The sequence below is a fragment of the Eublepharis macularius genome, chromosome 8, assembly GCF_028583425.1.
Source record: "Eublepharis macularius isolate TG4126 chromosome 8, MPM_Emac_v1.0, whole genome shotgun sequence".
In the NCBI taxonomy this organism is placed as follows: Eukaryota; Metazoa; Chordata; class Lepidosauria; order Squamata; family Eublepharidae; genus Eublepharis; species Eublepharis macularius.
In genome coordinates this window covers 22,714,283-22,731,954 of record NC_072797.1, presented here as the reverse complement: position 1 = coordinate 22,731,954, position 17,672 = coordinate 22,714,283, and the positions used below count along the sequence as shown (strand labels likewise).

At 42.9% G+C, this 17,672-nt stretch overlaps 1 protein-coding gene across 1 annotated transcript in view; it reads right to left on the bottom strand.

Annotated features, from left to right (window-relative positions):
• SPEF2 (sperm flagellar 2) overlaps positions 1–14,552 on the bottom strand; it is a 35,993-nt gene extending 21,441 nt beyond the window's left edge. The window contains exons 1-5 of the mRNA XM_054987321.1: positions 14,467–14,552; positions 8,709–8,811; positions 6,495–6,747; positions 2,280–2,450; positions 172–312 (exon numbers count right to left, since the gene is read on the bottom strand). Of these exons, the coding sequence (XP_054843296.1) occupies positions 172–312; positions 2,280–2,450; positions 6,495–6,747; positions 8,709–8,811; positions 14,467–14,524 (726 nt within the window). The 5' untranslated portion in view covers positions 14,525–14,552. The remainder of the gene's footprint in view (positions 1–171; positions 313–2,279; positions 2,451–6,494; positions 6,748–8,708; positions 8,812–14,466) is intronic.
• Positions 14,553–17,672: the final 3,120 nt, after the last annotated feature.

Sequence of the window (17,672 nt, the reverse complement as noted above, 5' to 3'; positions counted from 1 at the left end):
ATAGGTAGCACCACAAACAGCTTTTCTCTGCATCACATAAAACAGCCCAGGCCTCCAGGGGAATATTCTTCAGATGTGGTGCCTGGTCAAGGAATGTGCAGCACACTCCACTGTTTCTGGTTTTCGTTTTCATTCAAAGATCAGAAAACAAAACAAAACCCCGGCACTTACTTCTGCCTCCCTTTTCTTCCTCAGTAATTTCTGGGCTTCGATCGCCTGCATGGTGTGCTGCGGCAACGGTTTTGGGATCTGGATGATGGCGGCTTGAATCTTGGCCATGATTTCATGCTGCCTCCTCCTCTCTACAACTTTCTAAACACACCATGAAAAGCTAATGAGCTATTTAAAAACAGGCTAGAAAAGAAGTATTAATTGCCCAGAAAGCAGTATGGTTTTGCAGCAAAATTCATGGGAGAGTCAGTTTCTGCCCACACAAGCTTCACAAGCATAAATAAAACTGTGGGATTAACAGTGCAATCCTATGGAGAGTTACTCCAGTCTAAGGCCATTGACTTCAATGGGCTTAGACTGGAGTAACTCTGCATAGGATTGCACTGTTAATCAGGTAATGTCTGCTCTTGTTTTAGAGGGAGATTTTAGAAGAACAAGAGCTGGAAGCTGAGAGAGAGTGCAAAGACTTTAATAATTATAAATAAAGACTCCATTTCCACCAGAGTTTAATCATCAATAAATACCCACACAATTTATCTGTCAGATATTTATTCTCAAAAGTGTTCGAGGGGAGGGGCATGCCTCTCATCCATATTTACCTTGACAACAACAACCCTGTGAGGTAGGTTAGGCTGAGAGAGAGTGGCCCACGGTCACTCATCTTTCCATGGTAGAAACCTGGGTCTCCCAAACCCTTGTCAAGGACCCATAACCACTAGTTCTCTGTCACAGCAAAATAAGCAGCTCTTCTCAATACAAATTTGCATTTACTGAAAACCTAACATGGTCAAATATGACAACCAATCACAATGGAGAATTAGGATCCAGTTGTCTTTGAAAGTTAGTCCAAGTTGAACGGAAACAAAATCAACTTTAAGTTGACATATGTAACAAATAGATGTGTTATATGGTTTAACAGAGCAGCACTAATTTTGTAATGTTCATAGTCAAAGTTTAACTTAAAACCTAGTTCAGGAATCCTGAACCCACACTGGGGACAAAGCCCACCCACCCCCTGCCCCCGACACAAAAAGTAATCAGCAAAAGAGTCAAACCACATGCTTTGGAGCAGTAATGGAAAAAAATGAAAGGGAAAGATATTCATCAAAGTGAAACTTCTTGATCTTGAAGGAAAGACCCACAAGTAGATGCAGCCTTCCATGTTCAGAGTATGTGCAAGTGCACTTCTGGATGTGCATGGCCATCCTCACTGCAGAGTGTGCCTTTGTATGAATGTGCATAGGGACTGGAAGCAACGTTTGTTCCACAGCTTGAATTACCAACAAGACCTCTCAGGTGCAAAAATAGGTTCAAGAACTTTTTAGAGACCAGAGGCAATCATTTTGAGAGTTAGGCTGCAATCCTAAGAATACTTTCCTGGGAGTAAACCCCACTGAATATTCAGTGCAACCATCACAAAATCAGGAAGATATGCTCTCCTCTCCAATATGCGGCAGTGCTGAATGTTGGACAAGGATCTGGGAGACCCAGGTTGGAACCCCCGCTCTGCCATGGAAGCTTGCTGGGCGACCTTGGGCCAGTCACATCCACTCAGGGCCAAGCTAGAAGTGACGAATTACACTTGAATGGCAAATGAACAGACTCACATGTATTCCTCCCTGTTCACTTGCGCTCCATTCGTGATCGAGTGGAGCGCAAGCGAAGCGCAAGTAAACAGGGAGGAATACACGGAGTCTGTTCACTTGCCGTTCAAGTGTACTTCGTCACTTCTAGCTTGGCCCTGAGCCTAACCTACCTCACAGGTTTGTTGTGAGGATAAAATGGAGGAGAGGAGAATGATGTAAGCTGCTTGGGGCCCTCACTGGGGAGAAAAGTTTGGTATAAACTAAGTAAGTAAATAAAAATATATTTATCAGGAGGCAAAACACAACATTTTACAGGACACCCAGCTGTAGCTTGAGTCGTCTTTCAAAAAAAAAACATTTATAGTGCAGTCCTAAGTAGAGTAACAATATACTAGCCCACTGATGTACTTAGAAGGGTATAAATCTACTCAGGAGGATTACACTGTTTGGTGACAATCCTAAGTACATTTTCCTGGGAGTAAGCGGGGGACGGGAACAAAAGGGACACAGTCAGCTATTCACCTTTTCCATGTCTTTAATTTTTTTCTCCTCTTGCAGTTTTTTTGCTTTCTGTTGCTCCACAAGATACATCTGACCTTTCTTACTGTCCATATCCTTGGCTTTGCTCTGAAAGTTGTCCGAAATCTGCTGGAGCGACAAGTCCGCTTGACGCGGCACTAAGGTTTTAAGGCGCTGAAAGGAGAAGATTTTCAAAAATATTTGAGGAAAACATTGGTTGACGCCCAGCCACCTGTGGACTTTGCAGAGAGGGACTTTCCTACTTTCTCCCTCCGGCTGCATCCCACGGAACACCGTGAAGGACCCTCAGGAACAACACAGGAGGCAAAGTAGGGATCTGAGACGGGAGAAGGGAAATCAGCAGAAATTGCCACCTTCTCTTCCACAAACATGAATACTGTTTCATCAGAGGAACTGCAATGGTTGGATGCACGACTACATGCCCCTCAGTGCAATTACAGCAGGTACGTTCATTCCAGAGGTTTATGAACCCAAGTTCACCTTGCTATAAAATGAAGTGGCTTCATTGCTTTGGTGGAAAGGACAGGCAGATGTGGCCAATGCCTTTGGTTTTATAGATTAGGAATTGGTTTGGTGAGGGTCACATGACAACCAATTACTACTGAAATAAAAAATTAAACATAAGCAGAATTGTTCCAATAAGGTTTCTTAGAGATTGGTCACTGAATAACAACCGGATGTGGAGTGAACTGACCTAGCTTTTTCACATAGAGAAAAAAAAATCATTTATGTTCAGTGAGGTTTGACTTACGAAAGCTCATCTCCTGGAAAGTTTTGTTGATCTTTAAGATGATACTGGTCTCAAATTATGTTCTTCTATGGGTAACGGCAAACCAGCTCTGTTAAGACTCTTGCCTTGAAAACCCCACCAGGGGTCAACACAAGTCAGCTATGACTTGACAGCACTCTCCACCACCACTACAGACTAACATGGCTATCTGAAACTATCCCAGAGAGGGGGGGGGAGAAACCCCTAGCTCAGAGTCTCTCTACACATTACTAAGTACCTAGGGATGCTCAAGTGAACCTCATTTCACATGCCCCCCCTCCAACTTTCCATGCACTCGATTGCACAGTCATGCTTCAATTTGCTCCGCATCATGTGTTTGATATCAGTCCCTCCTCAACTGCTAAAGGTATCCCAGTTTCTCCCACTTCCCACCTCCATTCATTGAAATGTTCTCACAGCAAAAACAGAGCGGAATTGGTGCTTTGCCCTCTGAAATCACTTGCAGATGCAGTCACACAAAGGGAGCTCCCGTGAAACCGGCGTTCATGTCACGTGCATTTAACTGAGGACTAGACATACAATCCTGCACTTGAGCATCCCTAGGTACTTAGTAACATGTAGACAGACTCTCAGACCAAGCAAAAAGTATGAAACTAAAAGAAACATTTATGACAGTAAAACATGCTGTGTTGGATCCTACCAGCTATCCTGCAAGCGAAAGGGCTCCATTTAAAGCCTGAAAGGGCTCTGCCAGACATGGTGGAACCAATATGGACAAAAAAGTAATGGGATGGGACTGCAGTGAGAAAGAAAACTGAAGGAGATCTTGTTTATTTACTTATGAGTATGCCTTGCCTGCCTTCCTCCCAAAGGGACCCAAAGATTGCCCCTTTTCCCTCTCGCAGCAACGGGGGAAAAAAAACTGCAAGGTTCCAACTCTTTTAAAAATAGAATAACATTCATGATTAATAGCAAAATATTTTTCAACCTCTGTAGAAAGTTGAAACCATGCATGAAGTACAAATAGCAAGACATTCTTTTGTTCCACAGTAAACTTACCTAAATGCTAAAACATACTATTTCATTCGCACCAGCTTAATTGGTACAGGCAGCTTAAACAAAATCTCTTGTTATCTAAAGTTTGCTTCCCCAGGGAGCTTTTTCTCCACCTTGGCTTCCAAATGGGAGTGCTTTTCAGAGATTCCATACCATGTTGTGCTGTAATCATCCTGTGTCAGGGTTTCCCCCTTCCTCAACACACACTTTCCCAAGTCAACCCAACTGCATTAGTGCATCAGCTGGAAAGAATGGCACACCTTTTCCTGACCTGCAAAGGTCCTGCCTATTTGGTGCCTTTGCCAACCTCTCATGGGTACCATTTTTCCAGATTCCCTCCCCCCCCCCCAGCTACACCACTATAGGGCTTTTTCTTTTTAAAACCAATAATAACCTTAGTGCCAAAGCACCATAAGGCAAAAAGTTCGGTGGGGGAGGAGGAAGGAATTCTCTGCTGAACTAATCCTTCTGCACTGCACTGTGTAGATATCTCTCCAGCTACAGAAAATAAAAGTAGTGGCACTTCAACTTGGGGGGGGGGACACTATTTGCATATGTGCACATATGAAGAAAAGAACAACAAATAATAGCACCATGGCCATCACACCCCTGGGAGCTAATGCAGAGGCACTGCAGAGCACATACGAAAGGGAAAAGTCAGAAACAAGATGAAGGAAAGTGTATGTGGAAAATTCCTGCCTGTGGAAGCTCTATCTGTAAATTATGTGACTTTGCATCCACAGGTGATGAAAGCAATGTGGATATTCCTCACTGTGTGAAAGCAGCTGTAGACACATGGCCACCCCAGCTATACAGAAGGTAAAGGTGCAAGCACCGAGTCATTACTGACCCATGGGGGGACTTCGCATCATGACATTTTCTTGGCAGACTTTTTGTTACGGGGTGGTTTGCCATTGCCTTCCCCAGTCATCTACACTTTACCCCCAGGAAACTGGGGACTCATTTTACCGACCTCGGAAGGATGGAAGGCTGAGTCAACCTTGAGCCGGCTACCTGAACCTGGCTTCCACCAGGATCGAACTCAGGTTGTGAGCAGAGCTTGGGCTGCAGTACTGCAGTTTACCACTCTGCACCACGGGGCTCCCTATATATCCCAGTATAACTGGTGACTGCAGATGTTTGGCATGGAGGGGGGAAAGGGGAGACTACACTCAGCCCCATCCATGCTTGCCTTCATACAGAGCTGGTACCACTAACTAGAGCTGCACATAAGGCAACTTCATCAGGCAAGAATTCACACGTACAGCTCCTACCTCTTCATCCAGCCCAGAGCCATGTGCCTGTAATCTTACTTCCATACATGTAATAATTGTCCCTGCTGGGCCAAGGCCACAATATTTCATCAAGCCTTCTCAAAAGAGCCATAAATCCGGAAACAGGCTTTTTATAGTCACTTGATGCTGCTGCAGCCCAGTCCAAGCCAAGAAGAAATGTGTGACAAATAGAGGGCTTGTGTGTGTGTGTAAAGAACACGGCAATCATCTCAGTATGGATTTGGTCTGCAGTTAAGCGGCTCTTTTAAGGAAACTGCCGCCCTGGTAGAGGGAACACAGCCAGCTTAGCATGAGTGTACGTATGTGAGACAAAAGAAACATACGTTCAGAGTGAGTCGTAGTTCGGATCTCCTTATTTAGCTTTCTGGGCATTTTGCCCAGTTTCAGTTTTCCAATATGGTTTAACAGTGCAAGCCTTTGCCCAGCAGCTGTTTATTTGAAGACAGAGAGTAGGAAGAACAATTCAGACACTTGCTGGGAGAAGACAAGGCAAGGAGACCAGACTGTAATTAAAATACCGTGTATTTCACCGAACTAATGTGAGAAAGACAGCTTCAGGAATCTCCCAGAGTTGGTAAAATCAGTACGTAAGACACGGTGTTTACTATGATCAACACCTGTGGAACTTACTCGTTCTGATAGTGTCTTGTATGCAAATTTATACCCATACCAAGATACCCCATGTAGCTAGGGGAGCTTCATGTGTGTAATGGAGCCACCATACACATCATCAAGCTCTAGATAAAAAGTAGTCTGCCACAGCCACAGAAAACTTCATAATAATTTTTTTAAAATCTAGATTCTGGTTTTAAATATTGGTGGATTTTCAACTGATTATAATTTTTAATCTCTATTACTTTTAAGTATTAACTTTTTACTATTTGTTCTTAATACTGACTAGTTTTATTTTAAAAATGTACATACCACCCCTTGAAAGTGCTCTTAAAGTAGCTTGTCATATAAAAATGCTATCAAATTAAATCTATTTAAAATTTTAAAAACCCTTTAAAAATAAATAAATATTTAAAATAAATATTCTCTTTTGAAGTTTCTACGCTACACACAGCCGAAAGAGGACTCTCTACAAAGAATGGTGCCCATGTATAACAAGCTCACCTCTCGATACATCTCAGTTCCAACACTCTTGAGCTTTGCAGGCGCCGAGGGTCTCATGGCATCCATGGCGACTCCGGTGAGGCCAGCTTTCTTCTTCTTCTCTAGAGCCACGTACAGCTGGTACACAAGCTTGGTGGCGGCCCCATGTTGCTCCGTCATGATATTTCGGGCCACGTTTTGATCAAACTGCACGCCCAGGAGCTGTAGGGTGGGCTCCATGCGAGAAAAGTTGTTAAGTTTTGCACTGGCGACTCTGTAGGTTTACAGAACAGAAGACGTAATGGCATAAGGGTCTCTTCTGGCTTGAGAATGTAAAGGTATTTTCAGACGTTTACCTGAAAAGCTTCACATTCTACAATACACATAAGACCTGGGCAAATAATAGAGCTAAGCAAAACAGACGTCAGAAGAGCAGAACCTTTGCAGTCTAAAGCCATCCTCCACTCCCAGATAAACAAATACAACTGTCATATTGAATTAGTCTGTTGAGTTATCTACAGCCAGCATCAATGACTTCAGACAGAGGTCTTTTACAACACTGTTACACAGGATCAGTTTTAATCAGAGATGTCAGGGGTCAAACCAGAGCTGCTACATGTGCTACTGCAGAGTGTGAGAGTTTATCTCTTAACAGAGGCCAGCAGTTTCAAACTCCTGCACTGGAGCATCTGCCCTGGATTCTGTTTATTTCCAGGCCCAACTATAATCTTGGCTGTTTCCCCACTTAAGGTACCATCAACTAGAACCTGTGCCTTTTCATTGTAGCGACCACCCTGTGGAATGGGCTCCTTAAGGAAGTGAAGGGGGGGAGCACTGTCCCTAGAAATGTTCAAAAGTTGCTGAAGAGACATTTATTTCCCATGGCTTTTAATCATATATTGGCTCCAAACAATTGAGGGGGGGGGAGAAATTGGAGGCTTTGTATTTTGTATGTTTTATATTATTTGTTTATACCTTGCCTTTCTGCTCGTATAAGGGCCACCAAGGCAGCTAAGAAATTGAAACATACATAATAAAAAAAAAATCACACTTTAAAAACTATTAAAGCCAACAAAAACACATCATTAAAACAATTAAACAGATCATTAAAATAATTAAAATGAGAGTTAAAATACATAAGAACACATAAAAACGACAATTAAAACATTGGGGTCACTAAGGGAATGCCAAATGAAACAAAACAAAAAAAAACAGTCTTCACCCACTGGCAGAAAGTGGCAACACAGTTCTTATGATGTAAATTGTGATTTGTAAGCTACCTAAAGCCACAAGGAAAGGCAGTATATACATTTTTTAAACAAACAAACAAATACAATTCAAAGTGACAGTATTGACTTTCAAGGCCCTTCACAGACTGGAACCAATGGAACCAACATATTTATTGGACTGCCTCTCTCTTTACCAACTTGAGCATCAACTGCGCTTTGCCCAGCAGACGTCCCAACCCAATGTCCCATCATACAAGCTCAGCTACAGCCCTGGCACCAGCTTCCTTAGCAAAAGCTTTATTTTTGCAGAATGAGCCCCTCAGAGGAAGTCATATGATCATTGCTAGAATTTAGGAGGCAATGCAAGATAGAGCTTTCTAAACAGGTATTTGATATACGGGGGCAATATTTGTTATGATTCTGTATCTGTGGACAGGCGTGAGTGACTTATCTGTAGTTAATGTTTATATGAAATTGTAAACCACCTTGAAATCTGTAATGCAGTATATACATTTTTAAACAAATGGATGTGATTTGCCACATCCTGATCCAGAAACATCTGGTTTTAACCATCTCACTTTCTAAGGCTGGCCACACAGAAGCTGCCCTCTTACATCCCTCTATGAATTAGTGACAGCCGAATTAGATGCTCTACTGTAGTTAAAATGTGCACACATATTAGCAGCACCACAAGCAGGATTCTGAAGAGGTGGCATAGAAATATTCTAAATAACCAAACAAACATGTCTGGGCATGTACCACTGTGGAACAGATGACGTAACTTGTCCTCACTTTCTAGCAATAGGTTTAAGGGAGCTGACTGAGGATAACAGAACTACCAAGGCGAGTGAACCAAGTTTTGTCCTACAGGAACATCCATGAGGCTAGCAATTCTGTAATTCACACAAACTAAATTCGGTGAAACCACAGCGTACCGCTTGTTAATGACCTGATGTTCATGCATATACCAGGAACGCTGCATGAGAGCTGCCTTAAAACTACTAACCTGCTTTGCGAAAACTGGTCAAAGTCATCCTGAAGTTCATATTTGTGTAGAAGTTCTCCAATCAGGAATCCAGAGGAAAATTCTCTGGCAAAAGATTCTTGATCTAGTTTAATGAAAAAAGGAGCTGTTTTGCCATTGCCTTTTCAATTATTTCATGGAAAAAAATATATAAGCCAGGGTTTATTAGATTGAGCCACACATTTCATCCCTTTGTTCAAATATATGGGCTGACTGGAATGTTACCACAGGGGCATGAAGGCTGTTTTCCTGTGCTCTGTTCCCACGCAGCTGAGGTAAAAGGGACGCTTATCTTGGGGGGAGCAGAGAAGGAGGCTGGCATGGAAAGAAACCACCGATCAATAATCTACTGATCCACAACAACCAAACAATATCCTTGTTTTCCAAGATGAAGCATGCATGATACAAAAGGAAACAAAAGTCCAGTGGCACTTTAAGGACAAACAGCATGAAAGTCTTTAAGACGCCACTGGACTTTTGTTTCACTTTACCATGACGAACTAAGGGTGTTTCCACACAAGGATGGGCTTTTGTTGTTTCCCCTTTGTTGGTGCGGCTGCAGGTAAAGCACAGTGGCACCAGAGCTTCCATGTGGCAAGTTTCCCTTCTGTTTCCCTGGCTCAGTCCCACAGCAGTGACTATCCCCTTCCCATAAGCCACCAGGGCTTTTACAATTATTTTATTTATGTTATTTGTAGTCCATCTTTCCCATTGAAACTCAAGGCAGATTACACAACGTACGTGACTATGATCAACAGCATTCAATAAACAATGTAATAGGGTATGCATATGAAAATTTTATGTAGGGACTGAATAACATGAGGGATAAGAACCCACACTGATAATTCCCACACTGAAGACAGGTGGTGCCCCACAGCAACCCTCTGAGTCCGTTAAATGACAACTTAAACCAGTCCAAGGCACATTCTCTGATACCCACTTCTACCTCCAAACACATCAACAGGAAGACATGATCTATTAAAGGCTGTATCAAAGGATTTTTAAAAATCAGTATTCTGTGAATTCTCAGTTTTCATTTTTTTAAAACTTACTTTTTTAGAGACTTGCTTTTTTTTTTTAAGTAAGTCTCTAGCTTCTGTCACGGTGAAGATATGCCTTTTCCTTATGTCTCCCCAAGAATTTTTAAAAATAAAAGCTGAGAATTCATAGAACCTGTTACACCTATTGTTACAGTGGTATGTCACTATAACAATATACCAGTGCTGTTTTTAATAACAACAACAATAATAATAGCTGCTGCTGCAGGCACAGGGTCAGGGAAAATTATTGTCATATGGGTGGGAAATTCCAAATTTACCCACCCATACAGCAGCTATTCAGAATTTACTGCAATCTTCCCAAAACTCTGGAACAAAGCAGGTTTGAAAACGGCTCTTTCCACACATTCTTAAAGGGACGGCCCACTCACTGACTGCTCTGGCTTTTCCCTTCACTCCACACGTCTCCAATTTTAAAACAATAACAAGCTGTTTGGCTTCCGTTTTGTCCACACCTTTTCGGGGACCGCAGGAAAGTGTGTTCTCAGAAAAAACAGAAGCCAAACAGCCTGTTACTGTTTTAAAACTGGAGATGTGTGGAGTGAAGGGGGAAAGTCAGCAGAGTTCAGTGAGTGGGCCGTCCCTTTAAGGACGTGTGGAAATGGTCAATAACTGGAGAAATGCCAGGGAAACACCCAGAAGTGCATGAATACCCCACAATGCTGTAAAGAAACAGGGGGGGAAAGTTCCCCAAAGCATTGAACTGGGGCAGAAGAAACTGTGAAGAAAGAGCCTAACCCAGCTGCCCCTTTGCACTAACTAAAAAAAAAATATCTGAAGAACTACCATATGTATCTTTTGGACAGAGCTTTGGGGATGAGATGAAAGGTAACCTGAACCACATTTTGCTGTAGCTCTACGGAAAGAATCTCCAAGGAAGCAAATCCTACTCTTCTGTCTTAATATCTGCATTGGTCCTAAGTGAGCACACAAGGAGAAGGTTCAGGCACTTAAGTTCTCAGTATTTGAAGGCTCTGCTCATGGATAGCAAGGATACCATAATTTCAGTCAATACATGGCATAGAGAAGCCAGGAGGCATAAGGGCAATTTAAGTGTTTATATAATTGCCTGCTCCCACAGTCCAAAGAGAGCTAGAAATCTGCTAGTTCTGCTTTCCATTAGAGAATTTTCATTGCTCGGTGTGGATAAGATTTTTCTCTGGAGGGAAGGCATTTGTAGTTGAAACAGTAAGAACTGCTGGATAAACACATATGTACTAGAAAGATCCACCCTCCAGAGTCCTTATTAATGCAGGAAACCCAACCGCTGTGGGTCTCTTGAATCCGCATAAGAGCGCTGGCTGACGAAAAACCTCCCTGCTTTTTGCCCAAGGGGAGTTCTGGGAATGTGAAAGGTGTTGTGAAACTCAGAACAAGCACTATCTACAAAGGTATTTCACTTATGAACTGAGAAAATATACCAAAGTACATGCCGAACTGCCTCCCCAAAGCATTCACAAGCCTGCTCTGCTCATGAGCCACAAAGCCAAATGCCGCTCACAAGCTATGTGTGGTTGGTCACCAGGTGGGGGAGCTGGATAAAGCCTCTGTTTATACTGCCTCCCAGGCCCTGAAAAATTAGGGGAAAGGGGAAGCATCCTTGCAAACCACAGTATATAGCTGGATCACACCGTACTGCATTAAGCAGTGACACTGAACCTGCTGACCAAATTCAAGGTTACATTTCTCTCTAATATAAATAGCCAAATATCTCATGTATGCCTGGACCAGTGAAAGGTCCAAGACAGGATAGAGACTCTTTTACTCCTGCTCTGCTGCCCTTACCCACTTCCCAACCTGTTATAATAAATAGTGATTTTAGCACAGCAGGCGAGAGAGGGAAGGTAGCATGGTATAGGCCAACCTCATCAGCTCACGGAAGCTATGCAGGATTGGTACTTGGATGCGAGACCAAGGACTTTCCTGTAATAGCAAGCAAACTCTGCTTCTCACTTGCCTTGCAAGCCCCCTACTGGGGTCACCTTAGGTAAATTAGAACAGCACTAGAAGATAACCAAAGAGCAGAGGGTAGACGGAAGTAGCCACATGCGTCTTTTTAAAGGTAAATGTTGGCCTCTAGCTACCCTAGAAGTGTGCATGGAAGGACTACAATTAGAAGCTAATTTTCCAAGCTTTTCCTTTCTTGTCTTGGGGTTTGCTTCCCCATTCCTCCGTTTGAAGCCAACTGGGTGACCTTGGGTCAATCACAGCTCTTCCAGAGCTCTCTCAGCCACACCCACCTCACAGGGTGATTGTGGGGACAATAATAACATACTTTGTAAACTGCTCTGAGCAGGCATTAAGTTGTCCTGAAAAGTGGTATATAAATCTATTATTGTTATTATTGCTGCTGCTACTGCTGTTGTTATTACTCTCCACATTCTTTTAAGCTTCTGTTTGTCCGCATTTGTATCTAATGGCTGCTGGAATATATGATAGAGGATAATAGTGGGAAAGACATTTGCTCAGATCCAATTGTGAAAATAGTCTAAGGATACCTGTCAGGTGGTCTTGAATCCACAAACTTGGGCAGTATCCAGAGATTCCTTCCTACTCAGGCACTAAATAACATGGCTTACAAGAAGAAACTCCCAAATATTTCCCAAGGAAAGGAAAGCAGCCAATGCAGCTTCCCACTGTCTCTAGCCATCTCCTTTCTAACATTGCCTGTTCCAGCTGTCCATTGGTGCTCAGCTGCTCTTCACACCATCTGTCTACCCAACTTCCCCTGGACAGATCTCCTAGTTAACTGTACCCAGCAGGAGTACTGATTATATCTGGATTAACATTTTTAAAACAACGACAGCTTATTACATGGAAGTTTCACCTTATCAACAGGATGAGGAGTTGGTCATTATTTCCAAACGCGGGCAGAATTTAAACGACTGAGTATCCAGCAGGAAAAGCAAATCAATACATGTACTACAGTGAAGCACAGCAGGATAAGGTGCATGGGATGGGTCGAGAAGACAGGACTACATAGCTTAGTATACAGGGTCTTTCTAGAATATGGTATGCTAGAAGCTTCACATTGGTCTTGCCATGATTGAATGTTTGGTATTAGCTGGAAAAAGGATGATGGCAAGGAAAACCATGAGGGCCTTCATCCACACAACCCCACATGTAACGTGTGGCACATTCTTGTACCTGTGCTTAATTTGGAGTGGGGGATTTCTGTATTATTGGCTTGATGCTACATTTCCAAACCAGGAGCAGAAGAAACCGCATGTGCAAAGTATTACAAGAATTTGACCTTCCCTATCACCGGGTGATTTGTCTCTTAATGCAACAATTTCTATTGCTAATTTTGGAGTCTTGAAATACACTGCCTCCTCCAACCCAGCTCTAGTCATAAGTTTACCCCCTGCAAAGTGTTTTTATCTACAGAATACCTTTTCTCACAATTAATTGTGCCAAGACATAATTAATCTGAAAATCAGCCAAAAGCAGAATCCTAGCACCATGCCAGAGTGTGTGATTTAATAAAAATTACACATTCACATCACCTTTTCTTCCCCCTCCTCCGATTCATGCATCTGAGATTGAGGAAAAGGGTTACCGTTCATGAGCAACACTAAGCTTTACACCTGTTTTCAGTGCTAAAGCATACCCCAGAAATATGTGGTTAATCGATACAAAGGAGCAGTCAAGAGACTTTTGGCAATTTAATGACTAACTTTTATTCTAGCACAAACTTGCATGGACTAGTGGCTACTTTATCAGATCCCTGCTTATCCGAGTCCACCTGAAGTTATGCTAGAATAAAAACATATAGATTCTAGTCAGCACAGGTTTATGTTAACCAAAACTTATTTAACGTGCCACAACCCTCTTGTTTATTTCACTTTTGGTTTAGCAGAGTGCCTCTGGCTGTGTGCAAAGTACTTGTTTTCCTTACTCAAGGTACGTGCAAAGTACTTTTCCTTCAACAAGACTGAGTAACCAAACAATATTTTATTTTTTAATTTAATTTAATTTATTATATTAAATTATATTTATATTCCATCCTCCCCGCTTTCGCAGGCTCTTAAAATTTTTAAAATTTTAGCTTAGCAGAGTGCCTCTGGACTGGACAAAATACTTGTTTTCCTTCATCAAGGTGTATACAAAGTACTTTCCTTTAAAACTGAATAACCCCCAAATAATTATTTCATTTTAGTTTAGCACAGTGCCTGTCACCATGTGCAAAGTACTTGTTGTCCTTAATCAAGATGTGTGCAAAGTACTTTACCTTCAAGACTGAATACCCCCCTCCCCTCATTTCATTTTTGGTTTGGCAGAGTGCCTCTGGCTTCGTGCAAAGTTCTTGTTTTCCTTCATCATCAAGCTGTGTGCAAAGTGCTTTTCCTTCAATTGGACTAACCCTCAAATTATTTCATTTTAGTTTAGCAGAGTGCCTCTGGGCGTGTGCAAAGTACTTTTCCCCCTTCGTCAAGGTGTGTGCAAAGTACCCTTCAACAAGACTGAATAACTAAAAACAAACAAACAAACAAAGGACTTCCAATCTCCGGGAATGGGGCCAAGCGCTTTGAGGGCAGAGGGACAAGACTTGGCAGGCGAGTTCAAGCCCCGGTGCCTCTTGGTTCTAGGAACTGGGCGCTCGCTCGCAGTGTCCCCCGTGCCCGTGGGGCCAGGAAGAGAAGCCCCCCCCCAACTCCCCCTCTTTGCAAGGCAAGACTCACCCACTGGCCGCGAGAGCTTCACTTCTCTGTTCAGCCAGTCGCAGAGAATGTCAGTCATGGCCGCGAGCGAACGAGCAGCCTCGACTTCTCCTCACAAGGCTCGAGACCGGCTCGAGCGCCGCTCCGCGTCCCGTTACCGTGGCTACCGAACCGGCTCGCGCATGCGCGAGCAGCGAGGCGAAGGGAAACTGGCCAGTCCCTTAAGAAAGGAGGCGAATGATTTGCGCCTGTGCGGTGGAGGGTTTTTTTGTTTGCCCGTGAGACTTTAGAACCGAAAGACGAGCGAAGGCGCGGTGATGGGCGAGTGCATGCGCAATGAGGAGAGAGGACGAGGCGTGCAAAAGTGGAGTGGCTGGATAGGAAGCCTGGAAATTGAGCTCGTTGTTTGCTGTTAGGGAGTCAGTCCTGGAACGTGAGGAGCCTTGGAGCGAGTGCAGAACGCTTTTGCGTGCGTCAGCCAGTAAAATAGAGAGTTGCTTGTCACATTTCGTGGCAGGGAATAGCCGCATATAGCAGTCAGAAAATAGCATAGTAAATTGCCTACTCTAGGATGGGAAATTCCTGGAGATTTGGAGGTGGGGTTCAGGGAGGAGCCTCAGTGGGGTATAATGCCATAGAGTCCACCCTCCAAAGCAGCCGTTTTCTCCAGAAGTGATCCCTGTAGTCTAGAAATGAGTTGTAATTGCAGGACATCTTCAAGTCCCACCTAGAGGTTGGCAACCCACCTGGTGTAGTGATGGAGAGAGCCATACCTGTTGCTTTTACTATCTCTTTTTATCCTGCTCTTCCTCTGGCAAGCTCAAGCCGCCTCCCCTCCACTGTATTCTTAAAGCAACTAGGGTTGCCAACTCCAGGTAGGGAAATTCCTAGAGTTTTTGAAGTGGAGCTTGGGGCCAGCAGCTTTTGGGGACGGGAGGGACCTCAGGAGAATATGAGACCATAAAGTCCACTCTCTGGAGCTGCTTTTTTCCCCAGGGGAATTAATCTCTGTCGTCTGGAGACCGGTTATAATTCCAGGAAACTCCAGGCCCTACCTGGAGGTTAGCAACCCTACCTGTGAAGAAAATTAATTTGAGAGAGAGTGGCTGGTCCAACGTTGCCCAGTGAGCAGCCTTCAGGACTTAATTCCGATTTGAGCCTAGATATCGCAGCTTTTACTTTGGCTGGTAGGCTGTCATTTTATTGTTGGAGCGCTCTATGGGCTAATCTTAAAAGAGTATACTAGGATTTATTTCTTTGTTTCATTTCTTGTCTGCCTTTTTCAATGAGACTCAAGGCAGATTACAAAGTTATAAATCAATGCAATAAAGACCAGTATAATCCTTACAAAGAACAATGCAATAAAATTGGGTAACACAATAAAGAAGTACAATATAATACATGCCATAAACTGGAATTCAACAAAACAATGGCACTTCCTGTACTATGGCAGTGAAACTAAAGAGAACCTTCACGGGAAGAAACAACAATTACCAACCAATAAACTATTATAAGTGCCCAAAGGGCCATACGTATTTCCCATACAAATAAACCAATCAGTAGGATGGCCAATTGCAAATTATACAATGATTCTTCCTTAAACTTGAAATTACTATTATGATTTCCAATAGTAGTCCAGGAAAATACAAAGGTCCAAACGAAATGTGTCCTGTGTCTTCTTTAAACAAAGTAGCATTCATGCACAGCTATGTCCACACATGGTAAGGGAATCCACGGCTGCACACCCAATCTGGGGCCTGCTGAAAAGCTCAGATTTCATGCAGAATCTTCCTCAGGGGCGTGGCCAAGCACTGCAAAACAAACATCTTACATGCTATACCATATGCAATTTTACATGACATTCAATTTATACAAATTCATCATAGTATACAATTGTCAGCAGATATCAACAACAAACCTGTGTGGTAGACCCTTAAATGCTGCGACAATTATTCACTCCCGGACCTGAGCAGCGTATCTTCTTTAGCAGGGCGGCTGTATCTTCTAAAGCACGCCATTGCAATAAGTAGGTAACGTTTATATTGAGCTACCCCCAATGGCTCGAATTGGTCTTAAAGGGACACTCAAATTACACATCAAAGGAAACAACTCAAAGTAATCATTATTAAGCCCTAATGGTTATAAAGTTTTCAGCTTATGGATCCAATAGGCTTCCTTCTGCAGTAAATCACTCTGTTTATTGCCCTGTATAGCACAAAGAATTGCTACACGAAAGTCAGTCTCCGAGTGCTGCTAACTCTGAAAATGCTGGATAAGAGGAACCTCTACAATGTTGTTTTTAATTCAAAATATATATTTTTTACAATCCTAGTCCTGAGTGGCCTTAATGTGCATCCCACATACAAACACTACCATGCCTGTCATTTTGTAAAGTATGCAAAACTACGCGCTCCTGGCAGGAGAAGTTATGCCACACACGAATTGGTTCTCTTTCCAAGTCTGCAATTTCTTTTAGTATGATATACTCATAAGTGTCAATCCAATAGTCATTGATAGGTGGATAAAATTGTGAGCCTCCCTTTAATCGTTTAGATAATGTTTGAACTGAACCAGAAGCCTCTGTAGGTCTGTCCTTAAAAAACGCACGCAGTTTAATCTAAAGATCTATAGCATGTCGTTGGGATAAAGCCCAGTCCTTGATTGAGAACTGAATACTCTACAGGGCTGAGGGGGCACGAAGATAAATTAAATATCAAGGTTTCATTCGGCCCCTCTTGAAGGTTCTTTTATTGCCTCTCTCTAAAAGGGACAACCCTCTCTTGTTAGAAAAAATAGTTCTACTACGTAAATTCCTACTACCGGGGCCCTGGTCCCCAGAGCTGTCAGAGACTGCCGAAGTTTCTAAATCAGAAAAGGAGCTCACCGGGTCAGCCCAAGTAATTTTCCTCTGGGTGCCTCTACTACCCTTAGACTGGTCCCACCCAAAGTAAACGTGATTATTGGCATAATCTAATGTGTCCCTTTTGAATTTCTGGATTTTAACCTCCTTTGTCCTCACTTCAAATTGTTTAACTTGTTTATCTATCTCATTAATCCGACTCATATTCCACTGGAGGGAGAGGAATCTTTAGGGACTCAGTTAACGCCTGGATCTCCTCCAAAAGGGTGGCGCTTTCCTTTTTGCATCTCCTAATTACCAGCAGCATAAGATCAAAGCTGCATTTGTTCAGAACTGAAGCCCAGTCAGACTTAAAAGAATCATCCTC